This window comes from Prionailurus bengalensis, chromosome B3 (assembly GCF_016509475.1).
Source record: "Prionailurus bengalensis isolate Pbe53 chromosome B3, Fcat_Pben_1.1_paternal_pri, whole genome shotgun sequence".
Taxonomy (NCBI): Eukaryota; Metazoa; Chordata; class Mammalia; order Carnivora; family Felidae; genus Prionailurus; species Prionailurus bengalensis.
Genome location: NC_057355.1, coordinates 98,847,588 through 98,875,133, shown reverse-complemented (window position 1 = coordinate 98,875,133; position 27,546 = coordinate 98,847,588). Strand labels below are relative to the sequence as shown.

The 27,546-nt window shown below is 34.5% G+C and overlaps 1 protein-coding gene and 1 pseudogene across 5 annotated transcripts in view; both read left to right on the top strand.

Annotated features, from left to right (window-relative positions):
- The window catches only part of MAP4K5 (mitogen-activated protein kinase kinase kinase kinase 5), a 113,344-nt gene that overhangs the window by 65,621 nt on the left and 20,177 nt on the right, over positions 1 to 27,546 (top strand). For 3 of the 5 annotated variants that reach the window (XM_043556109.1, XM_043556108.1, XM_043556112.1), the window contains exons 9-22: positions 2,118 to 2,249; positions 4,702 to 4,764; positions 6,808 to 6,889; positions 7,935 to 8,051; positions 12,932 to 13,010; positions 18,085 to 18,143; positions 19,163 to 19,230; positions 20,574 to 20,616; positions 21,474 to 21,684; positions 22,547 to 22,644; positions 22,836 to 22,877; positions 23,747 to 23,831; positions 26,620 to 26,699; positions 27,001 to 27,061. In XM_043556109.1, coding sequence (XP_043412044.1) covers positions 2,118 to 2,249; positions 4,702 to 4,764; positions 6,808 to 6,889; positions 7,935 to 8,051; positions 12,932 to 13,010; positions 18,085 to 18,143; positions 19,163 to 19,230; positions 20,574 to 20,616; positions 21,474 to 21,684; positions 22,547 to 22,644; positions 22,836 to 22,877; positions 23,747 to 23,831; positions 26,620 to 26,699; positions 27,001 to 27,061 — 1,220 coding nt within the window. The remainder of the gene's footprint in view (positions 1 to 2,117; positions 2,250 to 4,701; positions 4,765 to 6,807; positions 6,890 to 7,934; positions 8,052 to 12,931; positions 13,011 to 18,084; positions 18,144 to 19,162; positions 19,231 to 20,573; positions 20,617 to 21,473; positions 21,685 to 22,546; positions 22,645 to 22,835; positions 22,878 to 23,746; positions 23,832 to 26,619; positions 26,700 to 27,000; positions 27,062 to 27,546) is intronic. The other 2 variants (XM_043556111.1, XM_043556110.1) reach the window with 1 other exon arrangement.
- LOC122469913 lies at positions 2,471 to 2,592 on the top strand (annotated as a pseudogene).

The window sequence follows — 27,546 nt, the reverse complement described above, 5'->3', positions numbered from 1 at the left end:
TTGCCAGGCACAGAGTGGCAGGGTTTGTTGTAATTGATCCCACCTCCAGTGGAGGCTGCCGTGCTGTTTCCTGAAGCCCCACCATGTTGGTGATGGAGAAAAAAGTGGTGACACCCCAATCTTTGCTCCTCTGAGTATCTCAAACTACTCTGTTCAGGCAGCCCTCACAGAATAGTGTGGGAATAGACACTGTGGGAATAGACTGTCCTGCTCCGCAGTCTCCCGGCCTCTTAGGCACTCAGCTGGGATTCAAAACCGATGTCTTAAAGGAGCCTGCACCCCACCTCCCCAGGACCCCATTCTGGTGTACCGTGGTTCCACAGCCTTTCTCTCCCTTTTGTCTCTCCACAGAAGTGGTTCTCTCTCCTCCATGCCTACACTCTTATCTCCCCCAGTTCGCATACTTGCACCTCTGTCTGCCAAGCTGTCTCCCTCCACCTGTGGAGATCTTCCTGTCACTCCCGCTATTGATTTCCTGGGTGTTCCAAGTGTTCTGACCTTAATACAGCTGTGTTTGAGGGATGAGAGAAATCCCTGTTCTCTACTTCTCCGCCATCTTAACTCTCCCTCAAGTCCTGCCCTGTCTTAAAAGTGTCACACGCTCTGCCTTTCTTCAGCTGTGGCAGACTGATTGATCACTCTCTGCCTTCCACTGAGCCAGGAAGTGTAACACTCTTGGTCAACTTGGTGCTCCAGTTGTCCACCCCTAACTGATTCTAGTGGGCAGAAGAGATAAAACACATATGCTCTCTCTGGGTTCCAGCTCAACTTTCCTCTCTGAGACTTGCCTTTAGTCGTTTTGTTCCATACTAATGATCATTTTCTTCTCTTTACTCCTATATCCATTTTTATGTATTTAGTACTTGCTTATAGCAGACATTTTTAGTATACATACTTTGTGTTCTTAACCACCTTTAGGTTGAGTGATACTGTGTTATATAACTTTGTGTAATCCAAATACTTATAAAAACAGCTTCTGTGTGGATATTTAATATCAATATAAATTAATTTTAAAATAGTAAACATTAAAAAAAGAATATTTCCCCTTAGTAATATCTATACTTTATAACATCAAATGCCATCATTATAAACCACTGAATCCCAAACAGGTAACTCCAACTCAGCCACTAAGTTGACCTTTAATCTTAGATATATTCACAGTTGTTTGATAATAGCTCTACTTCAATATCCACAAGCATTTTATACTTGTATCAGTCTCTTCAGTCAACCCCTTTCATTCAGTCCCCTCTGCCACTGCCTTTGAAAAGTCATTTATCATTTTTCCCTTGTATTTTTGAAATTGTCTTCCAACTCATTCACCTGACTTTGGTGTTAGCTCCTCTCATACTGTCCTTCCTATTGCCATGAGTTTCAGAACAAGTTTATATCCAAAATTAAATCTTGCATTTTCACAACAAAATCTAAACTTCATTGTATAATCAGTAGGGCATTCATTACCTAGCTCCTATGTCTGAGGTTCATTTTGCAAATACTTTTTAAATCCTCTCAAACTTTTATAAAATAAATTCATCCCAGACTGAATTACTAAAAAGTGATCATGTATTTGGACAAGAGTTAATACTCTCAGTTTCTGTACTTATCATAGACTCCTAACAAGCAGCTTATGGCTCCATACCTGTCTGTGGGTCATACATTGAGTAGCATTGTCCTGTCACCTTTCCAGATGTCCCGTGCTCTTTTCCTGTCTCCCTGTATTTGCACTTGTTTCCTCTAACTAAAATGTTGAGGCTCCTCACTCACCTTACCTCCCTGCTGATTCATTCTCAAGTCTCACCTCCTTTGGAAGCATTTCTGACCTTCATGGGGATTTAGGTATTCTTTCTTTTCCCATATTATATGACAAGATTCACAAAACAGAAACTAAAGTAAGACAACCAAATTTTTCCTCAGAGCACTAGTCTTCAGAGAAGATGGAAGATTTTTAAGTGATGAGTTTGAAAAGAATATATCTTTATACATGTGGTCTTAATAAGTCTTTCCTAGTAAATGTCTCTCAGCCTCTTTCCCTCATTTCTCTTGAGTGAATATAACAAAAAAGAGCAGATTTCATATCATTTTTAAAAAATAAAAATGTTATATTCACTGATTCCTTCTAGGATGGCCCCAGAAGTTGCAGCAGTAGAAAAGAATGGCGGCTACAACCAACTCTGTGATATCTGGGCAGTAGGAATAACAGCAATTGAACTTGGAGAGCTTCAACCACCTATGTTTGATCTCCATCCAATGAGGTGTTCTCACTATTTACAATTATGCAGTTATTAATGAAGTCTTTGGGGAGAATGAAATATTGATAACTTGAGTATTTCCAGCTCATTTGCAAGTATGTTGAAATAGTAAAGGTGTTGTAAAGGACTTAGGGGTAATCAGTTGCACCCAATACCTGCTCTCTTGTGTTGTTTCCTAAGACAACGTGGAGTGAATCATCTGTACTATTTAAAGCTGTTTCATCATCGCTTCTCGGCCTTTTGGCTAAGATCAAGTGTAAAGCTGTTTCATTAAGCAAATCTCCCTTAATCATACTAGATATAGCAGTTATCATTTGTAAAGTTTTTTTTTAGGTCTTTACATTCTTCCATCAATTGTTTCTTTTTCTGTTCCAAGTGGAATTATGAGCAAATGATAGGATGTAGGTGACATTTTTTTTCTATTCTTTTTTTGATTTTGTTTATTTTGTCTAGGGATAATTAAGAGGTAGTTACGCTTAGTATAATTATTATTTACATTTTAGGGTATATTGTCTCTCAAAAAAATATTTGATGGCCTTTGAAAGTGTTTTTATATTTTGAAGTAAAAGATGAATTGAGCTAAAATTTAAGCTTTTAAAGTATAAAGTTGAAAACAGTATAAAGTTGAAAAGAAAATCAACAGAGTGCAGAAAGTATCCTTCTAGCAAGATAGACAATGGATTAGTATATATGTATATGTACATAAGGAATTTATTTAGAGACTCTGAAGGCAAAAGATAGACTGTTAATGAGCAAGTACCAAATACAAAGAAACTTGGAAAACTATTTGACTTCTCAAGTAACTAAAGATACAAAAGTTAAAAGATACCTACTTTTTGTTGGAATGCCATTATGTACAGACCTTTAGGATGTTACTTGTTAGGAGCAGTACAAATGTTTCTGTGATTCTACTACTTAGAAAATTATACTTAGGAAATAACCCAAGGGGAAAAAAAGCTAAGAATTATTCATTCCAGGTTAACAGTGGAAAAAAATCTGAATGTCCAATAGTTGGTGAATTAATCTTTTTTCTTAATTTTTTAATGAATTAAAAGCAAAAATTTTCAACAGTTAAAGGCAGCTGTTACACATGCATAAACCAAAGCAACATGGAAAATTGATTATTAGTGAAAAAACAATCTATTATTACCTAATTATTGGTTAGCATTTAGATAAAGACTAAAGAAGAGCAGATTTAAAAGAATGCCTCACAGTTGTAAGAATATAAACTTTATATATGAATCATTTCATCTTTAAAAAGATAAACTTCTTTGGTATTTAAAACCGAGTTTGGGGGCGCCTGGGTGGCTCAGTTGATTAAGCGTCCAACTTGGTCTCAGGTCGTAATCTCATAGTTTGTGAGTTCGAGCCCCACATCGGGCTCTGTGCTGACAGCTCGGAGTCTGGAGCCTGCTTCAGATTCTGTGTCTCCCTCTCTCTCTGCCCCTCCCCTGCTCATGCTCTGTCTCTCTCTCCCTCAAAAATAAATAAAACATAAAAAAATAAAAATTTATTAAAAAAAGATGGGTTTGCTTGGAAACCTATAAAGGGTTTTGTTGGAAAAACTGAAATAGAGCATTTTAGAACTTTTCTTAAATCTTCCATCCTTCTACCCCCAGAGTCCCTAGAAAATGAGTCAAAGGTGAATTCATACTGAAAGAAAGTCCTCTTGCAGGTTGATTTCTGTATTATTCATAATGAGAGAATCTGGAAAGTTATTGTCCAAAAGAGGGGAACAGACTAGGAAGTAGATATAATTTGCTTGTATACCCAAGACAATTATAGAGGCAAATCTTCCACTAAGCATACAACCTAATGTTAGAGTAACATATCATCTCTGTGTTATAGAATGATACTTAATTACTATACATGCTTATATCTAAGATATAATATTAGTTATATATGTTAAAAGTATAGTGATAAAATTCTTCTCTAATATTTGGTAGCTTTGCCTTATGAATAAGAGCTTGTTTGAAAATGACATATCTAGGTGATGGGCATTGAAGAGGGCATCTTTTGGGATGAGCACTGGGTGTTTTATGGAAACCAATTTGACAATAAATTTCATATATTAAAAAAATTAAAAATAAAAAATTTAAAAAAGAAAGAAAATGAAATATCTATTGGCTATCTAAAATATAAAAATTTAGTGTCCAGGGGCTCCTGTCTGGCTCAGTTTATAGAGCATGAGACTCTTAATCTCGGGGCTGTGAATTTGAGCCCCATGTTGGGCGTAGAGATAACATACATAGATATGTACATACATAAAACTACATTATCAATAAACTTAATAAATAAGTAAAATCTTAAATTAATTTTCATATTCCATACCACTGTTCATCAGTGTCTACGTATGTAGTAATTTGTAAATGGATTACAGAATATTCATTCTGATTATTAGATGAGGTAATCAAAGTATTTCAATATTGCCCTTTAACTGAAATTTTTATTCCAGGGCCCTCTTCTTAATGTCAAAAAGTAATTTTCAGCCTCCAAAACTAAAGGACAAAACAAAATGGTAAGTTAATGAATATATAGATTTATAGAATTTTGCCGTTGGAAAGCAGATAGGTTCAGTTCTCTTATAAGTGATGAAACTGAATTGCAGCAGTGTGGATGGAACTGGAAGGTATTATGCTAAATGAAATAAGTCATTCAGAGAAAGACAGATACCATACATTTTCACTCATATGTGGAACTTGAGAAACTTAACAGAAGACCATGGGGGAAGGGAAGGGGAAAAAAAAATAGTTACAAACAGGGAGGGAGGCAAACCATAAGAGACTTTTTAAGTACAGAGAACAAACTGAGGGTTGATGGGGGAGGGTGGGGTGGAGAAGAGGGGAAGATGGGTGATGGGCATTGAGGAGGGCGCTTGTTGGGATGAGCACTGGGTGTTGTATATAAGCGATGAACCTCAGGAATCTACCCCTAAAACCAAGAGCACACTGTACACACTCTATGTTAGCCAATTTGACAATAAATTATATTTTGGAAAAATGATGAAACTGAAGTCCAGAGCCTTTAAATAGTTTACTTGCAGTTACATATCTAATTTACTCACAGAGCTGTGGCCAGGATCTGGGTTATATTCTTGACAGTTCCAGTTGCTTAGGAACTTAGAGTAACAAGGAATAAGAACAAGCCCATGTCAGTCCAAAAGATTTTTATAATCTCCTGCTCTGGTAAAACTCTGGTCATTTTCTTAGTGTTTTGGAGGCTTGGGTAAGAGGTGTGGTGAGGAAAGGATTGGAAATGGGTATATTAAAAATTTGGAGATTTATATATTTGCCTTGCATTCTGTTACTTGTTAATTATATGTTAACTTTTATGGAAGGTGATATGAAAAGGTTTCCAGATACCATGACACTTAATCACTGTTGATTTTTCTCTACCTTCCTTACCTAATATTCAAAATTTTACTATTTATTTTCATCCTAATCTCTTCTTTCTCTAAGTAAAGCAGTTTGCCTTTTCTTAAAGTCCATTAGGATATCTTTAATTGGATGATAAAAATTGAAAATTATTTTTCTGGTAATGTATTCCCATGCATTTAATAAAAGAAACCATGCAAATAAAAGTTTCCAATCTTCATCTAGATTTCATGGATCTTTTGGTGTGGGAGGTACATGGGTTCCCCAAATTCTGTATGTATATTCTTCTAGGGAGACAGTCCATATCTTGTTTCATATTTTAAAAGACCTGTCCCCTAAACAGGTTCTGAACTACTGTTTTATGTTTTATTGACCTGTCTGCGCAAAGTATTACTTAGGAGCCGGGACATTCTGGAGATGATGCCAGGAGTGAAAGGAAAATCACACTGGAAATAAAGGAGTTTATATCCTACTGTGGCTGTATTCTTTTGTGTTGATAAGAGTTTCTTCCTGATTCTTGTTACCCTAAGTTCCTAAGCAATTGGAACTGGAGGGCTTTATGGCAGGAATGACTCAATATTCATTCAGGAATGAATGACCACAGGCTGTTACCATTGGAGTATTTTGCCAATCTCAGGTACTCTCTGGTTCCACGTTATCTCCGCCACAAGCCACCAAATGTAATGCAGTGATTTGATTTCTCTGCAAGAGAGCTGCTGTGTGGATGCCCTTGTTCCTAAGAAATTCAGTGACCTTATAATGATTTAAATAATCTTTTACATTACCAATCCTACCTCCATGCCATTCTTCTGGTATAGGAAAACATTTATATATTTTATAAATTAAGCAGTGGGAAAAAGCCATTTTGATTCCTAAGTGGCACCTAGAATAAATACTAGATTTTAAATCCTATAATACCCATTTCTAGTTTTTTGTGTATTTTTTAGAGATGGTATGTTACTATTTCTTGTAACTAATTTCATTTTACTTAATCGATGAAACTGACACCTGTTTTCAAGGGGTATACTGTTCTTTGGGTCTTGTTTTTTTGCTTATATAGAGCTAAGAGGTCTAAGAAAAATCATGTGTTTCAGACTTTCTGACTGCTTATAAGTTAGTTTTATTTAGTAACATTAAAAAACTAATATTAGTGAAATATTTTTGTACATGTCTCTTTTTATTTGAAGGTCATCAACATTCCATAATTTTGTCAAAATAGCACTAACCAAAAACCCCAAAAAAAGACCAACTGCTGAAAGACTTCTGACTGTAAGTCATTGAAATTATAGGGGAATTTTCTGTAGTCAGTGCAGTAAGTAGGTATATCACTCGAACAAAGTATTTAAGATTTTTAATATAAAAATATAGTGATCTCTTACTGCAGGGGTCTGCAAACTTTTTGGGAAGAGCCAGGTAGTAAATGTCTTGGGCTTTGGGGCCATACAGTCTCTGTAGCAACTACTCAGTTTTGCCATTGAAGCACAAAAGCTACCAAAGACAGTACAATTGAATGGGCATGGCTTTAATACTCAAAACTTTATTCACAAAAAGAGGCAGTGCCCCAGGTTTTGCCCATGGGCTTTAGTTTGCCAACCCCTGCCTTAGAGAAAACTCTTAAAAATGTTGCTATCACCTAAAATTAATTGCCTTTTTCGGTTTCTTATGTAAATATAGAATGTTCTGTGTATATATGTATTTGTAAAATATTTTTAGAAAAAGTTCATGATTACAACAATTTAAGGAAACTTTATTTAAATATCAAAATTTAACTGTTTGTCTTTTTACATTTACATAATGTTACTAAATTAAATGTATGCATATATGGAATACACATGCTTTTTTCTTATTATGATGTGATATTCATTTGCATATATATCACTATAGTGACATGAGTAATGAATGTCAGTTGTTATAGCCAAGGTTGCAATTTTACAACCTAATATAGATAACTTAGAAAAATTATTCATGTTGGGGTGCCTGGCTGGCTCAGTGAGTAGAGGATGTGACTCTTAATCTCAGGGCCATGAGTTCAAGCCCTATGTTGGGCATGAAACCTACTTAAAATTTAAAAAAAAAAAGATTCATGTCATAAACTTACTCCACAAGGGTGCTGCAGTTTTATAATATACAATTATGGTTTCTCTGATACTTTTACTAGTACGTTCTCTAATTTATTTGTATTAGTAGGCTTCCATATGCTTGTTTTTGATAGTTACTGAATGAAAAAGTACAAATAACATTTTCTACGAACCATTGATGTAAAAGCATATTCATGAAGTTTTGTTTTGTTTTGTTTTGTTTTGTTTTGACTTAGCATACATTTGTAGGGCAGCCAGGTCTCTCTAGGGCCCTCGCAGTTGAACTGCTGGACAAAGTAAATAATCCAGACAACCATGCACACTACACTGAAGGAGATGATGATGACTTTGAGGTAAAGAGGTTTTCAGTCTAATATTTGAAAATAAATATTTAATATGGCCTTAATGTTTATTTTCTAATTTACTCTTTTTTAAGTTAGTTACAACAGATTTAGCTACAAAGATTAATTAGCAATGTAAACTAAACTTACCCTGCATATAATTACCAGGTAGTACTTTAAAAAAAAAATTGTGGTATTACATAAATAACTGGTTGACACTTTTTCTGGAAAGAACTAGGATTACTAATCTAATTAAAACCATTTATATCATTTTCTTTTCATAGTTGGTTTGCCAAAAGTTGAGAGGTAGCTAAGATTAGAATCAGATCATTTTCCCCTCCCAGAAATCCGGAAGTGCTTTCCCTTCTCCCCAAACCTCAAATTCTGTAGTGAGAGCTTGATCTTTCTCTAAAGAGAAAGTACATCTATTTCTAAGGAAATAAAAGAGGTTAGGAACATTGCTTTGGACCGAGAGAACAAAAGTTTAGCCAAAGCACATGCACATATTATTTTTCACTGAAGAGACTCTCTAGAAATCTAATTGGCCATTTTTTATTTCTCTATTATACAGATTATTAACAATATAAATATATTTTTTTAAAGTTGAGGTTCCAATAGAAATTTTCTCCTTTCCAATACTTGTTCAGGACAATTATATATTATTACATGTAGAGCTATTCCTACATTTTCCTTCTCTGAAAATATTCTGAAGTCTTTTTGAATATATTATATTTAACATCAAAACTTGTAAATCACGAATGAGGGACTTCCTGCCCATTAGCAGGTACCTACTATGCTTGCATAAAGCACAGCTGAACTTTTCCACCAGTGTCTCTTCCTCTCCTTTTAGGATTTCTTTTTATTTCTGTGATTGTGTCCTCATTTCTCTTTATGCCTTTATTTCCTTTTGTATCTCTACCTTCACTTCTGGCAAGACAATAGGACCACACTTTTTGTGTTATTTATTTGTTGAAGGAAATGTTTTACTTTATGTTCTTAAGTTTTGAATTATACTGTATAAGTATCGTCATAACTACTAATAACGCATTGGGGAGTCATTGTGTACCAAGTATTAGGCTAGATAATTTTTATGTTAACTCATTAAATACTCAAAACAGTTTACAACAGATTCTGTTACTATCCACATTTTATAAATGAGGAAACAGCAGAGAAAGAATAGAAGTAATTTTCCCAAGATCATATGGCTAGTAAGTAGTGGAACCAGCATTTGGATCCAAGGCACTAACTCCAAAGCCTATTGTTTTAGTTAATATGCTACCATTTCTGTGTATGTGTTTAATAGAAATAGTCACTAAATAATCTTTGAAAACTAATCTTTAAAAACTAATCCTTGCCTTCTGTATAGCATAGTCTTGTCCTGTAGTAGGTATCTAATGAATATTTTGTTGAGTGTTAAATGAACTTTAACTGAAAATATTGAATAAACTCACTATTCATAGATTTTTTTATTTTAATTATCATTTGCAGACTTGTAATAATGAGATTTTAATAAAATTATTAAAATTATTGTAACTTCAATATGAAATTGATATTATTTGATTCCCCAGTTTGTCTTTCACTGGTTATATAACTAACCAGATTCTTTTTTTTATTCCCCACATTATTTTGCTGGGCTTTCCAGATCCACTTTACCTTCTGAGTTCTCTATTTCTATTTAATGTGGTATCACTGTACTTCTCAGTTCTTGAAATCCTTGTGCCAGGTAGTTGGGGACACGATGGTGTATGAGATTGACCCAGTCCCTGCCTTGAAAGAACTTATAGTATAGTCTCATAGGAACCTCAGAAATACCACAAGTGTGATAACTGTTATGGAACAGGATATAGAGTATGCTATGGAGGCATATTTTAGGGACAGAGAAGGACTTGCTACAGAAGTGGTCTGTAAGTTGAAAATCTGAAGGATAAATTGGAATTAGAGGAAGAGGGCAGGCAGAATTGTTTTGAGCAGAGAGCATAATCGCATGTTAGAAAGCCTGGATAAGAGAGAAGACTGTATACTTGAGGAACTAAAGATAGTTTGGTTCGAACAGAAAACAAGGAGGGGGATAGTGGAAGATAAAGTCACAGAGCTAGACACTAGCCATTTCAAACCATGTTAAAATTTTTGGGCTTTATCAAAGGGCAGTAGAAGCCATTAAAGGGTAAAGGAGTGACATGTAATTATATGTGCATTTTTAAAAGATCTCTATGACCTGAAAATGGTGGTTCCATTTCTGAAAATCTGCTAAGAGGCTTTTGAAGTCATCTGGGATAGAGATGGTGGTGTTTTAGACTAGGAGTATAACAAGGATGGAGAAAAATGGACCAGTAAAAGAATTCTCTGAAGAGAGTTGGAGATTGGAGATTGGATGGAGATTCTCTGAAGAGTTGGAGTGTGGGGGGTGAAAAGAGATTACTCCTAGATTTTTATTTGAACGGCTGGGTGATCCTAAAAGTGCCGCCCCATTTATTGAGGTAGGAACACTAGAGTAAAATCAGACTTGGGAATAAAGATGAATTCAAGTTTTACGTATAGTAATTTTGATGTTGAATAGACTTCCAAATGGAGACGTCTCACTAGAAATTAGATATGTGGTGGTAGCTTGGGGAGAAAAGTTTGGACTATAGATAGAAATTTGGGAGTCATTAAGTACAGAAGTAGTTGATACCTTAAGGAGTAAATCACTCAAGGGAAGCATGTAGAATGAGAAAACAGGAGAGGGCCTCAGACAGCATCCTAGATGTCTCCCAAAATTTAAGAATCAAGTAGGCTAAGAAGAATGGCAGAGGATTGATGAAGACCATTAAAAGAAGGAGGGAAGTTTTCAACAAGAATATTGCCTAGAAGATAAGTTAAAGAAGTGTTTGGATTTAGGTGGTGGTGCTTAAATACTTTTTTAAAAGGATAATATTCAAATTATAGAGGTGAAGCTAGATTAGAGTGGTTTGGAAAATAAGTATAGCAATACATTTATGAAATTTAGTTGTGAAAGGGAGAGGTAGGCTGAGCAGTAGTAGCTGGAGGAAAATGAGTTGGTGGGGATTTATTTAGTTATTTAGTTATTGTTTATCTGGGGGAAGTAAGTTTGAACAGGATTAAATGCTTATGAAAAGGATTCAGTAGATGGAGAGGAAAGATTCAAGAGAAACAAGGTAAATAGGCAAAGTCTCTGAGAAAGGAGGACAGCCTGAGATCTAGATTATAATGGGAGGCTTGATCTTAGATAATGAAATGCTTTAATCTTGCACTAGAGAGGAGTATAGTTGAAGGTTGTCGTTCAAAGTTATCTTCTATTTGATGATTCTGGTTTTCCTTGTGAAGTAATGGCAAGATCATGTCTTGAAAGTCCTGACAGAAAATGAGTGGGCTTGAAGAGTGGGAAGAGAAGGTGTGAAATAGTAATTGAGGAGAATGGTTGGGTTAAATGATTACAGTGAAGTGTTTTGGGGCAAAGTCGAAGCCTCAGATGAGATTAATTTTCTCTGTGGTCTGCTGGGTAACTTTCCTCCAGTTGTGATTTGTATCCCCAATATAAACACAAAGGTAGTTAGTTTAATTCATCTAAGGTGTCATTTTGGCATGCCAGAATACTGAAGGACAGTGGGGCAAAGGGAATTTAGGATACTGGCAAGAGATTGCTTGAAATTGTGGACCACTGGATACAAACTGGTTAAGAAGAAAAGTGAAGATAAGAGAAATGCTGATGGACAGTAAGGTTAATGGGTTAATGGACTTGGGATTCCATTGTGAACAGGAAGCAGTGTAATGGGAGTAAATGAGAGTGAGCCAGAAGGCTGAGAAGTTTGGAAGATAGTGTGAGTTCAAGTGTCAGAGCTGATGGGAGGGTCCATGGTGTGATCTTAGCAATCAAGAGTTCATTGAAATCTGGGAGAGTGTCTTTAGAGATGAGGTCAGAAAACTTAAGTCCCAAACAATGGGCTTTTGAAGTCCCTTGGTATGATGATGGGTCTTGAAGTAGAGGAAAAAACATATGAGCTCCTGTCCATCATCAGTGATTGAGAGTGAGTCATTAGAAATTTGGTAGGTGGCAGTTGAGCTGAAGGCATAGTTTGAAGAGATCAGGAGCTTGTACCAAAGGGTGTAAAGTAACAAGCTTCTCACTTGATTTACTGCAGTATCCTTACTCAGTCTCCCTGCATCCAGTGTTTCTCCCCTCCATATCTTCTCACTTATCCAATTATTCTAAAGTCTGACACCCTTTTTGTAAAATCTTCAAAAAATTTCTTTGAGAAAATAAAATAGAGAGTCCTCACCTTGCAGTCAGAGCCTTTCATGATCTGGCTCATCCCCAGTCTGTCTGTCCAGCTTTGTCACCTCATCCCTTAATCTTCACCAAATAATAACCAACTCCAATTCCCCTAAATGCTACCATTTCCTTTTCTTCTTGCATCACTTTGTTCATATTCTCTCTGCTGTCTAGAATGCTTCCCACACTGCTGCACATCCATTACCTACTGTCCTTGAGGCCTAGAGCAGATTACAGCTCTGTCATGAAGAACTTCTATACCCCTTCAGGTGGAAGTCATTTCTTTTTCATCTGGGCATTAATAGTAATCATCTTAATGAATGGCATTGACCATTTTCTAATCTCATTAAGTATTTGTGTGTCTTAACTTCTAGATTATAAACTCTTTGGAGATAAGATTTCTGATTTTCTTTGCATCTTTTCAATATTTCATACAGTATAAACATAGAATAAGTGAATAACCTAAAATATGTTAGTGTTCATTGTATTGTTTATGTTTATCCCATAATTTATTAGTAGGTAGTCATGTTTGTCAGTAAATGATCATTTAGTTAAAAAGTTTGACCTTTTAACTTTATCACTGAAATTTTTTAAAGTGTGTATATTATGCTTATATTCACAGCCCCATGCAATCATTCGTCATACCATTAGATCTACAAACAGGAATGCCAGAGCTGAACGGACAGCTTCAGAAATAAATTGTATGTGTTTGGTATACATTTTCAATTGGTGGTCTCGGAGGGTTGAGCTGGGTGTTCTCGTGGGTCTTACTGGAATAATAAAATTTCAGAGTAACTGAGGCTACATGCTTTAACATATCAGAATACCTTTAAAATAGAGGTTGTTTCTCTGGTTTATAATGGGATTTTCTTATTTTTTAATTAAATGGTGTTTACTTACTAATTATAGAGGTAATATATGTTCATTGTAGAAAATTTGTAAGAGGAAAAAAATAGAAAATTAACATTGCCCATAATCTCATCACCCAGCACCAACCCACAGGTAATATTTTTGTTAATTGCCTCCATGTTTTTCCATGTATGTTTTTACATGGCTGAATTTATGCTATGCATAAATTTTTTTACTGAACACAGAAGCATTTCCCATACTAGTCTGGCCCTCCTTTTTTCATTGAGTTAATACACTGTAGTTGGATAGTTTCCGATTGTTGGACATTTGGGTTGGTTTCAGTTTTTTTAGGTTACTAGGAGAGGTGTATCTTTTCTAAAATGTCTACTTAAAAGGGGAAATTGATTGTTATTCTGTAAATTTGTCATTGACAAATATTTGGTATCAATTATATTTGTCATTTTAGCCACATTAATTTAGAAGAACAAATTTGCGAAGAAGTTTTAGGTATATTGACTTAAATGTATACTTGTTTCAAAAAAGATTTAAAGAAGTTTACAATAAAATAAGATATATAAACCCTAATGAAGGAATATAAGTTATTAAATGTATAGACTAATAGAATTATTGTAGATGAACATTTTGTTGAAGTCTGAGTTTTCTTAAACCAAATATTTCTAGCTTTATACATCTTTGGAAATTTAGGTCAATGGGGAGTTAGAATGTCCTTCCTATATCAGTTGATTCAATCAGGCTTTTCTTAGTTAAACCAGTAATTTATCTCTTTGTTAATCCCAGATTGCTGATACTTCTTATGCTATCTTCTTATCTAATCCCAAATCAACTCTCTGGACTTCAAATACCATACAGAAAAGTAGCAAAGTTGCTCTTCCATTATAAAGCCATCTTCTTTATTTTATGCAGTTATATAAATATTCAATTAATATAGTCTAATTTATCTATATTTTCTTCTATAACTTTTGGGTTTTGTGTCATATTTAGCAAGGCCTTCCTGATTTTAAGGCTATAAAAGAATTCTATTATTTTTTTCTTGTATTTTTACACTTTCACTGTTATAATATTTAATAGTTGATATACAGTATTAATTTATTTGGTAAGATGTATAAAGTTTGTATACAATTTTAGTTTCTTTTTACATGACTACCCATTTGTCTAAATACTAATTATTAAAAACTTAATATTTTTACTAATGGATTTGACATGCTACCTTTATGATGTACTAAATGACCATATGTTTTTTTGGATTCTTTCCAGAAATTCTCTTATTGCATTATTATGTCTAGTCATGTGCGAATAGCATAATTTGATTATTATGTCTTTATAATACCTGTTAAAATCGTTAAGACTAATTATCCTCCTACTCCCCTCACTCTACCTCCCCCACTTTTGTTATGATAGTTAGCTATTGTATTCTCCCCACATAAACTTAAGAATCAATGTATCTAGTTAAAAAAATTCTAGTGTTTTTACTGAGATCTCATAAAAGGTCACGTACTAACTTTGGGAGAGTCGACACCTATAAGGTAGTCTGTCTTCTTAACTTAAAATAGGCTTTTTCAGAGGTAAGTAAGTTCAAGGCTTAGTTCTTTCATGAATGACCAGAGTACTAATGTCTTCGTGGAGTAAGCTCTGTGCTTTAAGTACCAGAAAAAATTTGGTAAAGTTGAAGGTCATTTTATTGGTGATTTATCTTTAAATTTTCTTGAGTCTTCTTTCGTGTCCATCAAGAGTATTTTATAGCTTTGTTTTTATTTGTTTAATAGATTTTATACACACCTAGTTAGTTCTATTCTTAGTTTTTTGTTTCATGTTTAAAATTTGAGCTGGTAACTTACATACAGTAAAATGCTTAGGTGTACTGCATGATGAATTTTTATATATGTATACACTCATGAAACTGATTTTTGATCTGGGGATTAAAAATATAGAACATTATCAGAATCTCTGAAGGCTCCTTTCCTTATGCTCCATTACAATCAATGTCCTTCTTTCTTCATATCCTCTTGCCCTTTCCATTGCCCAGGCTAATCTCTGTTCTGATCCTTTATCACCATAGATTGGTTTTTAGCTGATCTGGGTCTTCAGATAAATAGGATATACAAAATGCACCCTTTTTGCTTGGTTTCTTTTGCTCAACATTATGTCTGTGGGAGTAATTCATGTCATGTATAGCAATCATTGTTTTCATAGTAATCATATTTCATTGTATGATCATATCATAATTTATCCATTCTTTGGTTGATGGGCATTTGATTTGTTTCCAGTTTCGGGCTATTATCACTAGTATAAGCATCCTTCGTGTGTATTTTTAGTGGACATAGTAATTATTATGAGCCTGGCCTAGTCTGAAACCAAGGATAAATGTGTAGTCCAGCAAAGTCAGGTTTCTTGACTCCTTGCAATGAAGGAAAACATACACCAGAGGAACTATGGAACATCTCATTAAACAAAGGAAAAGAAGAGTTACAGGGTTTTTTCTTAGGCTTTATTTATTTTGAGATAGAGAGCAGCAAGTGTGAGCTGGGGGAGGGGCAGAGAGAGAGGGAGAGAGAATTGCAAGCCCACACTGTCAGTGCAAAGCCCAGCGTGGGCTCAGTCTCACAGTGAGATCATGACCTGAACGGAAATCAAGAGTCAGACATTCAACCAACTGAGCCACCCAGGTGGCCCCAAGAAGAGTTAGAGGGTTTTGAAAAGGATAAAGTTCAAGTGAAATGTGACACTACAAAAAAGGGATGTGTATGAAAGAGTGAATATCAGGTCTAATACCATGAAAATTGACCCAGAGGCCTGTTTTGGAAACTTGGAATGTTGTATTGGGAACTCCTTTATTTGAAGATTGTATCTGTTTTCCAACTGGTTATGGTTTCTATTCTCCTGCTGCTTGTCTGGTCATTTTTTTATTATATCTTGGACGTTGTAGTGCGACACTGAGTGTCTGGATTTGGTCCTCTTTATCCAAAAGGTGTTTAAAGAGTTTCTTAAGTGGTACGTCAGCTTGATCCTTTTAAGGCTTGTGACAGGTTTTACCAGAATATTCAGCAGGCTCTTTCCTCTGGTTAGAAATTCAACTATCTTTCCTGGTACTGTGCGATCACCAGAATCTGCATTTAGCTCAGTACTCCTCTGCTTGCTGTTTGTGACGTACTTTGTATAATCTTGTGTTTGCTTATGGGCAATTTAGTATTCAACCAAAGACTTAAAGAGATCTCTTGGCATGTTTCTGGAGCTCCTCCTTTATGCAGCTTTCTTATTTCTGCCACTCTGCCCTTCAAATTCCAACTACCTAAGCAGCTCCAATCTTCAGTCTTTGTTTCCAACACCCAGTGAGGCTGGTACTCTCTCTTTGGATTCCACTTTCTTGTGTCCTAGTTTGAAAAGTGCCTCCAGGCAGAAAGCCGGAGTGAATGTGGATCTTGCCACCATGTATTTCCTTTCTCTCAAGGACAGTGCTGTGGTATCTGTTAGCCACTGCCTCAAAACAATTGCTTCACATAATTTATGCGCACATACATGTAACACCAATGTCTTAGTTGTTTAAAGCAGGAGAAATACAATTCCTGTTACCGTATTATGGCTAGAACCTACATCATCTTACAGAGATAAATGAGTATGTATAATAGAAGACCTCCCCATCTTTGTATTTTCATATGCCAAAGATGCACCCAAAAGTACTGCTGGTATTTTCTCTAAAACAAAACAACTTCAGGTCCCATCTACCACATAAAACAATGATATAGCATTCTGTGCCATAGTTATGGCTACAGTTTTAGAAGAGTACTTTTCTTATGTGTTAAAACATCTTCAATGTTTATGAAACTCATTTTCTCTAGGAATTTCTTTTTAAGTATTGAAATTTGCTTGTTATATAATTATTATTATTAAAGAGTGATATTTTCTCTTTCTTTACCATACTTACACACTTGTGATTCATCTCTAGACCTGCTTGCCAGTATTTCTGGTTGTGACAAAAAAACTTTAGCTCATCTCTGTCTCAGATGAGTTGAAGTAGTGATTTCAAGTAGTGGTTTTGAGTTAAGATGTTTTTTAATTATGTTAAGAAATAAATCACTAATAAAGAGCTTTTTATTTTAGGTTATTTTTGAAAAGTAGATACTGTGTTTTATGAAATATCTTCAATCTTTTTTTGGAAATTTTTATGACAATGCTTTTATTTAATGAATTACATAAGTACTTTGTATTACTTTACAAATCTTGTTTTAGGGATAAAGACAACTGGATCCTTTTTGAAAATGATTTTTTTAATGTATTTTATTTGCCAAGATTGTATTTGGGGATCTTGCATCTCTATGCTGCAAGTGTTTGTTTTTTTTTTTTCTCTTTGATCATTTAGTCATTAGATTTTACAGTTTTAAAATTCTGTGTACTTTGTGAGTAGATAATAAGCTATCCTTTTCTCTGTTTTAGAATATTTCATATAAAAGAGTAGGCCAAATAAAATATACATTGAGCAAAATATAATATTAAATTTCTGAATTCCATTGTAACATTTAATTTAAATAATGTTTGTTCTTTTTAGATAATTATAGGTAATTTGGGGAGGTTCATTTCTGCCATAAAGTTGTAGCCTTAGAACAGAGTGTGCAGCCTAGACAGGGAAAATCCTTTAGTCACCATTAGTTTTCTTAGTCACCTACTTTGATTAACTTTTTTAAATCTCATACACAAAGAATTTACTAAGTAGATTTGTAGTAAGCTACCAAATTGTTACCTTCTTTTGGTAAATATAAAGAAGGGTACTCTTGCAGTAAAAAAGTGAAAAAATTTTGTCTTCTTTCTTCTTCTTTCCCCCTTTCCCTCTCCCCTATACATATGCTTCTTGCTACATTTCTGAAATTAACCCTTTAAGATAGAGTTTGTGAATATCTGTTACATATTTTGCAGTTGACAAATTACAGTTCGAACCTCCTCTGAGAAAAGAAACAGAAGCACGGGATGAAATGGTAGGAATTATTACTTCAGAAGTACTTTACACATTAAAATTTGAGAAAACTTATAGTCAGGTAAACTTTGACTAAGGATCAGAGTTATATATTCTTTCAAGCATTAATTTGGATACTGTATTTCACATATTAAAGTTTGAAAAAGCTTATAGTTAGGCATATTTTAACTAGAGTACATTTTATAATATACCATTTTAGCCATTCATATTGACCTTTCTGAATCTTTTGAAGGAGTTACATGAAGTTATTAAATATATGGAATTTGATGTTGAGCTTTAAGCTCTAGGATCTTTTTTTCTTACAGACTTTGTTAGGTTTGTAGTATATTTTTGCATTACCTTACTGTTTTTGATATTTATTTATTAATATAGCTTCTTTTTTAACCATTGCTCTTATATTTCGAAGTTACTGTTTAGTTAAACATTTTCTTATCTAAAAGGAAAAAAGTAATAAATAGAGCAAGGTATTATCAGAGTTGCCTAGATGTTACCTTAACATTTACTTTATTTTTAAGCTTCGGTAAAGTATAATTTTTCGAGGAATTGCCTTCTGTTAATGGATCTCTTCATTCTTAACATTTGGGAGTAGTACTTTTCTTACTGTATATATTGCTATATATATAACTCACAGTTTCTATGCCAGTGGGGAAAAAATAGTAGCACCAATAAGTTAATGATAATTTAATAATATGATGTTTCGTTTTCCACACTAATGAATTAGTGATGCAGATAATTCAGAGTTATGTTTTTCTGTTTATTTGGAATATACTAGCATTGGTAAAGAGGGCTTGTCACACTGAAACTATATTCAGTATGTTTATGGAATTTCTTAAGTTTCAGTCAACAGATAATGAGTCATTGACCTAAATATGTCAAATGGCAGCAAATCTAACTGGAGATTAAAAAATTGATTGAAAGCCAAGATGATTAACAATCATGACACTGAATATTTTCTTGAATCAAATAAAATGATTAATATCTGTTATAAGGGAACATTATAAACTATTTTTACCTTCACAGGGAGTGTCGTCAGACCCAAACTTTGTATTACAATGGAATCCTTTTGTTGATGGTGCAAATACTGGCAAGTAAGTTGTTTGCTAACTTAATATTTTACTTATATTTTACTTTATATAGGAACAGTATCGGGTGGGAGCAATTTATTCTAATAAGTTTTAATTTTCATTCTTAAAAAAAATTGTGCTCTGCCTCATATCAGTGTAAAGCTTCTGACTTTTTAATTACCAAAAGGCATCATGTGTTGATAATTAAGGTTTTCTTCTTTAAATTCAGCTTAGTGCATGTAATGTTAATATACTGAAAGATGAGGTACATAATGTCATGGGAAAAAGTGCTGTAGGAGTCACAAAACCCCAAATCCATTCTGCAGTATAGTTACTTTATATTAGACCTGTCTTCCCTCAACAGGTAAGTTACAGGGCCGGCCCAGATGTTCCAAGCCTGTGCATTGCTTAGAGAGGTCTTTGGAAGTACAGATCTCTGCGGCCCCCACATTCATCTTATAGATCTGGGGTTGGCAAACTAAGGCCTATAAATCACATCTGGTCCACTGCCTATGTTTTGTACAGTCCACAAACTATAATGGTATTTAGATTTTTTAATAATTGAAAGAAAATCCAAAGGAGAGTGATACTTTGTTATATGTGAAAATTATATAAACATTTTAGTGTCCATAAGGAAGGTTTGTTGGGATACAGCCAGGCTTATCAGTTATGTATTACCTATGGCTGCTTTCACATTATAACAAAGAGTTAAGTACTTGTGACCACTGTATACACTAAAGTTTATAATATTTACCACTGTCTGGCCCCTTACAGAAAAAGTTTGCCAACCCTTGCAACAGAATACGGTCTTTGGGACTCGAATCTCAGAATACTAAAAGCTTCCCAATTGATTACAATAACTCTAGATAAATAAGCGTATGGAACCAGTGAGCTAGATCAGTGATTCTTAAGTTTTGATGTGCCTGGAAAATCACCTGAAGGTTCTGATTCCATAGGTCTAGACGATACATATGGAAGTTTCAAGGTGATGCCAATATTGTTGATCTATGTACCCCACTTGGGCTAGCAAAAAGTTTGATGATATGGCCACTTGAATCTATGATTCACAGTGGCTTCCAACTCTAAAATTTGGAATCTGTTTTTTACTAAGTTTAATTTTTATTACATACTAAATATGCAGAGCATAACCATAAAGTAAAAAGACTTTGTATTCATTTTATACAAATCTATTTTATAGTCCTGCTAACACAGTTTGACATAATGAGGTCTTAGGTCTTTCTATAGGTTTTAAAAATTCTCTTTATCATGATCTAAAGAATGTAAACAATTTTAATGCACATTTATTAGAGTCTCTATTTTATGTTACATTTACTACCATCTGAATTGCATTTTTCTCCTTGTATTAGATCAACCTCAAAACGTGCAATACCACCTCCCCTACCTCCTAAGGTGAGCAACTTAAAATTTTTGAATAAATCCTTTTTTTAATAATAAAATAATTAAAAAGTAATTTCATTGAATTTGTTCAAAATTCTCCTAAATACGCTTTAGATAAATACAGTTTTTTTCAAGAGGGGATTACAAAGATGTAAAATATATATTAAAAAACTTCCTGGGAAATACAATATTTTAATAGCTATAAGAAAAAGGTAAAAATCACATATTCATTTGAGAAAATACTCGACTACATGAAGAGGAAACAGAAAGAGTTCATTATTTACAGTCCTCATTTAGTATGGCAATTTCCTATTTCAGTGGAGTCATACTTCCTTAAGCCCTTGCTTATTCCTGCTTATTAAATATTTTGTGGGGCGCCTGGGTGGCGCAGTCGGTTAAGCGTCCGACTTCAGCCAGGTCACGATCTCGCGGTCCGGGAGTTCGAGCCCCGCGTCAGGCTCTGGGCTGATGGCTCGGAGCCTGGAGCCTGTTTCCGATTCTGTGTCTCCCTCTCTCTCTGCCCCTCCCCCGTTCATGCTCTGTCTCTCTCTGTCCCAAAAATAAAAATAAACGTTGAAAAAAAAAAAAATTTTAAATATTTTGTGGATTGTTTATATAATTTTATCAGTTTAAAATTATATCAGTTTTGGCTTAGGGATGATTAAAAAATCACATGGCAAGTTCTTAGTTGTGTTGGGACAGTAACTCTTGTTTATTTTTCTTACTTAGCTTAGTGAGTTGAATTACATAGCAAAAAGAAAAAATCACATACCTCCCCACCCCCTAAAGTCTTAGGTGGGTAATGATAATGAAGTGTCACTGTTTCATATCCAAATTTATTAAAGTACTCTTATGTCTTATTATCACAGCCAAGGATAAACAGCTACCCTGAAGACAACCTCCTAGATGAAGAAAAATCATCAACTGTAAAACGTTGCCCTGATTCAGAGAACAGAGCTCCCCAGTTTCTCAGAAGACAGAGTAGCCCAAGTTGTGGTCCTGTAGCTGAGACTTCCTCTATTGGTATGGCTAGCAGTGTCAGCAGTCCTGGAATGCATACAGCTAGATACTGTGATCTGGGTAAATAAATCAAAGTGAAAACTGAAAAGAAAGCCATTTTCATATTTTAAAGAATGTCTTTGGTCACTCTTTTAACTGTTTAAAGCTTTCTGAAGTTACTTTAAAATTCCACGTGGGCAGACTGTGAATAGATTCAGTCCAAGTGAACCCTGATTTGATTTCTTAAGTAATATGATAGGTCTTAGAATGATGAATGGATGTTCCTGCCCTCCAGAAGTTCAGGATCTGTAGCAGAAGTTACACCCTATGGGTACCTGTAACATTAGACAAGACAGCTTATGTAAGTGTCTCATACAGTAATTAACTATAGTAATAGAAGATGAGAAATTTTTCAGGAAGATAAGGATAGGGAAGAGAGTGGGGGCAGGGGGCTTGCAGAGCATTAAAGTGGATGGATCCTTCATTAGTGGGAGCCAGTGCTGACAGGCATGCCTGATGAGCAAGAAAGAATGAATAAATGCACTGACAACCTGGATTGTGTTGGAAGTATACTATGAGAGAAGTGTGAGCTTTTGAAAGGTGTATACTAGGAGATAGGACTAAAAAGGTAGATTGGAGTTCAGTTATGAAAGGCCTTGAATATATCGGGCCTGAATATCTGAATATCAGATTCCATTTTTCTCACAATATGGAAAGACATTTGTTGTTTACATGGATTAAGACCACTGCTAGAGATGCAATGCTACCTCTATTGAACCTAGAGAACGGCACTGAAGATACTTTAACTCATCTGCCAGTAGAGAATATTTCCCAGTAAAGGATCACCCAAATGGAAAACAAGTATTGGGGGAAAGGGAAAATTATTTTTCAAGGAAGGTACTTATTTGTATGTTCATTCAGCTTTAACCATGATTCTTTTTAGGAGATGGTGATGGTATTTCAAAACTAATTAGTGAAAATACAGAAGGATCAGCACAAGCACCCCAGTTACCACGGAAAAAGGACAAGCGAGATTTCCCGGTAGGCGTAACAGGCATTTGGTGATTAGTTGTAACGATTACCGTGTTTATCATAGAGAGGCAGTGTCTGTTTTGGTGGGCAGGGGGCATAGTCTCTTTAATTCAAGAATTAGATAACTAAATTTCCAAATGTATAGGTGTTTTTTTAAGGCTTAAGAGATCTTAAAGCAATAAAAATTATTTTTCCCACAGAAACCAGCCATCAATGGCCTTCCACCCACTCCAAAAGTGCTGGTAAGGAATATTTTTATGTGAACCACTTGCCAATTTTCATCTCTTTAGAAGCAGCAGATTTTTTATTTGCTGCCAAGTATCTTGAGCTATTGAATGGGAGGATTCACAAAATACAAAGGCATAAATGCATTTTGATACACCACGAATCAAATCATGTACCCTAATGTGAGTGAGTTGGTTAGAACTTGGAAAGTTTTGCTTTTTGTAAATATGGCAGCTGGGTTCTCAGGGTAGCCTTGAAAGGCCAGTTTAACTTTAATGTGATGATATCAGTAGTACTGTGTCCTCTTCATTATATGGGTTAAATTCCTTTCTGCCCCTGAAGCCATTTTCATATTGAACTATACACAGTGAACGGGGAAGCTTATCTTAGTGCTTGTTCTCTGGCTCTCCAAGGTGGTTCAGCCAATAATATGAATGGGATGCTTTATAAATTATACCTTTTTATTCAGTAAAAGTCTAATATGTAATGTAAATATTAGTCTTTTTGTCTGCTTCACTATTTTGGAGTTACACTGCAATTACAGTCACAGTGATGTTGCTCAGTAATATCATCCATTATTTCACATTATTAAATGTTAGTCCTAAAGATAAGTGGGGACTTAAAATTCCTAAAATAGATCACTGACATATGTAGATGTTTTGGTAAATTTGTTATTTTTGCCCTGAAATAGTGGATTACACAAGGCAATAATAGGAGACTCTATTGTTAGAAGTCGTTAAATGATATCAAAATAGGAATTTTGGTAATGAAACCATAAACATATTCAAGTAAGAGTGAATTTAGCATTTTGTAATCTTAGCTGATTTCTAAGAATATATAAAATTACACAATCAAATAAGTCAACATTTCTTTCTTTATAAATAAGATGGGAGCATGTTTTTCCAAAGTTTTTGATGGCTGCCCTTTGAAAATTAATTGTGCAACATCTTGGATACATCCTGATACAAAAGGTAAAATTTCTGAACTTTTTTTTTTAAATGTTTATTTGAGAGAGAGAGAGAGAGTGCGCGCCTGCCCGCACTTGTACATGTACATGTGAGCTGGGGAGGGGCAGGGAGGAAGGGAGAGAGAGAATCCCAAGCAGGCTCCCCACACTGTCAGCATAGAGCCCGACAGGGGCTCTGTCTCACAAACTGCATGTTCTTGACCTGAGCTGAAGTCAAGAGTCGGGCACTCAATGGACTGAACCACCCAAGGTGCCCCTGAAATTTCTGAACAAAATTATATACACCTCTAATAAAATATTTATTATGAAAAAAGATATTTATGGTCAGTGAACTGAAGTTATTTAAAAATATTACTTTAGAGACTAAATAGTATAGATACCTGCAACAACCTAAATTGATAGATAAGAATTTTGGTTTAACCTTTAGAATTTAAGAGTATATGGGAACTGTTCTGATTAAAGGAGACTGAATAGACATGCCACAAGTGATTGCAACCATAATTAGGGATTTTCTGTCATATAAAAGGACAATACTGGGACAGTCGATAATCTCAATCAGTGAAGTCATTACAGTAGATAATAGTATTGTGTCAGTGTTAATTTCCTGATTTCGAACATCGTACTGTGGTTATATAACACTTCCGGTTTTCTTTTTTTAAGATGTGCACACTGAAATATTTAGGAATTAAGGGGCATCGTGTTTGTAACTTAAACAGCTCAGAAAAAAAAATGTGTGTGTGTAGAGTGAAAAAAGGATAAAGCAAAAGTAGTAAATGGTAATATTTGTGGAATCTGTGTGAAGGATATTCAGGAATTCTTTGTACTATTAAAACTTTTCTATAAATCTGAAATTATGGCAATATAACAAAATTTATTTTTAAAAATTTATACTGTATGTTTTTAAAGTGAGGAAACCTAATACATAGAGGTAAAAATTTGGAATCAAATAGACCTGGGTTTGAATTCCTGCTCTGTCATTACTATATGACTTGAGAAAGAAACTTTACACCTCTGTTCTCATGTGATCATTTTACAACATAAATACTCTTACTACTCACCTCACTGCAAGGAAGGAAAAAGCCTGCCTACCTGAGTGTCTGGCAATTAGCAAACAGAGTAGGCAAAAAAGGGTGTTCAGGAAATGTTTGTTTCCACTTTAACATAATAATATAGACAAGTCATATAATTATCTGCTTTAAATGCTACTGTTAGAAATATAACAAAAAAAAAGTATTTTTATCAGTAAAGAAATGTTTTTTTGTGTGTTTGTAGCTTTTTATTTTGATATAATTTCAGACCTAACAGAAAAGTTAGAAAAATAGTGTAAGAAACTCCTCTATACTCAGAATCATCAGTTATTTCTATTATTTATCTATATGTGCATTTTTTTCTGAATTACTTGAGAGTGCCTCTGTGTACTTCATTTTGTATTTCCTAGGAACAAGAATCATCTCTTACATACCCACAGTACAATTGTGAAGATCAGGAAATTTATCATTGATTTAATACATAGTCCATATTTATTTATTTTTTGATTGAAGTATAGTTGACATCACAATCCATATTTAAATTATTGTCTCAATAATATTCTTTATTGTCTTCCCCCTTCTTTTTTCCCCAGTCCAACAACATCTAATTCAGGATCACAGGTTTTATTTAGCTACCACAACTGTTCAGTCTCCTCACGTCTGGAACAGTTCTTCAACCTTTCTTTGTGTCTCTTGATCTTGACATTTTTGGAACTATCTATTTTGTAGAATGTCCCTTAATTTGGGTTTGTTGATGAGTCCTCATACTTAGATCAAGTAATGCATTTTTGGTGGGAATATGAAAGAATTGTGCTCTTCTCAGTGCATCGTATCAGAAGGTACATGCTGTCAGCTTGTCCAAACACTAGTGATATTAACGTTGACCATCTGGTTAAGGTGGTGTTCACTAGCTTTCTCCACTGTCAAGTGACTATTTTTCCCTTTTTAATTAATTAGTAATTACCTGATAAGTAATATGGAATACATTGAGACTATATAAATATCCTCTTGTTCATCAGATTTTAACCAGCTGGTTTTAGCATTTATTGATTGTTGACAATCCACTGACATCCATGGACAATTTCTCTTCTTTTCCATTTATTTATGTACCTATTTTAGTTTAAACTTATGAATTTTATTCAGGGAGATATGATCTATTAACATTATTATTTATTTTAGCGCTTAAATTGTCCCAGAATTTTTGAGCAGGGAGAGTTCCTATGTTCTTTAGTTTAATGTTTGATCACTTCCTACCTTTCTGGCCCAGGAAGATTTCTAGGCTCATCTTACACTTTTCTTGCCCCAGAATTGGAACCCATCTTTTCTCCAAGCAGCCCTGGTTCTTTCTAGTGCAAAGTAATATATTTAGGAACCAAGATCTGGACACTAGGTATGCTCATCATTTCTGGTGTGTCATGATTTATAATTTCTATTTAATTTACAGTGTCCTTCAAAGAGTATTTGAGATACCTGGAAAAAATACAGTTACATTGAAAAATCTTAAGACATGACAATTATGTTGAAAGGAAGGATTATATAAGATAAAGCTAGAGTGAATGAGTAACAGAGAATATATCTGCTTTTAAAAATAAGATCAGAATTGGAGAAAAATGTAAAGAAGATGGCATGAACTTTAGAAAATAATTTTTCTTCGGATGGGTGGGTGGCCAGCTAACTCTCAACACCATTAAAGCACAGAGCCATTTTATTTAATTATTTCAGAAAATGATAGTAAATTCTGGTGATTTATCTTAACTGTTTTAGATCAGTACATTATTTTTGGAACTGAAGATGGTATTTACACATTGAATCTCAATGAGCTACATGAGGCAACGATGGAACAGGTAATTTAGGAGTTTTAACTCAAGAAATTAGTGTGGGTGTATTGGGTAAAGAAGTCTTGTAATTTTAAATCAATTTTTATGGGCTTCAGTTGTAATGTTTATGATTTAAATATTTAAGGAGATGAAATTGTATTCTTTACATGTTCACATTACAAGATTTTTTTTGTAAAGTTTCTGTAATTTACTAAAAGGTAGAAAATAGTTATTTTTATACTATTTCAGACTGTTAGAATTTGGATGTTAAAGCATAAGGGAATGAAAACTGGAGAATTTTAATTCCCTTCTTTTTTTTTCTTTATAGTTATTTCCACGGAAATGTACTTGGCTCTATGTTATCAATAATACTTTAATGTCATTATCAGGTATGTATATAATGAAAATAATGTGAAAAATAAACCATAGACAAGCAGAGAAATGTAATATTTTTAATTAAAGCATAGTTGACACAAGAGAAAGATAATTTTAATAGACGTTATTTTTTAAGTGTTATTTGTTTTACTATGTATAGTAACTTTGCAACTTGCAGATGTTTTCTACAAACTTAGAATGGGAAGAAACTTTGAGAAAGGACCCTGTGTTCAGTTAAGGTAGCACTTCCCAAACCTGTCCAGGATGTAAACACCTGAGGACTATCCCGTTGATTGTTCCCTGAGGCCATCCCCTTCCACTCAGACTCCTCCACCCTCACTGTCGCTATCACCGTGTGCCTTCCATGGAGAATTACCAGTGGAAGGGAAGGAATCAGAGAATCTTGCTGCTCCCTTTCTCTGTGATCTTGAACAAGTGACCTTCTCTTGGCCCCAGTCTTCTTAATTGTGAAATGTGGACAATGGTAACAATAGCAGCC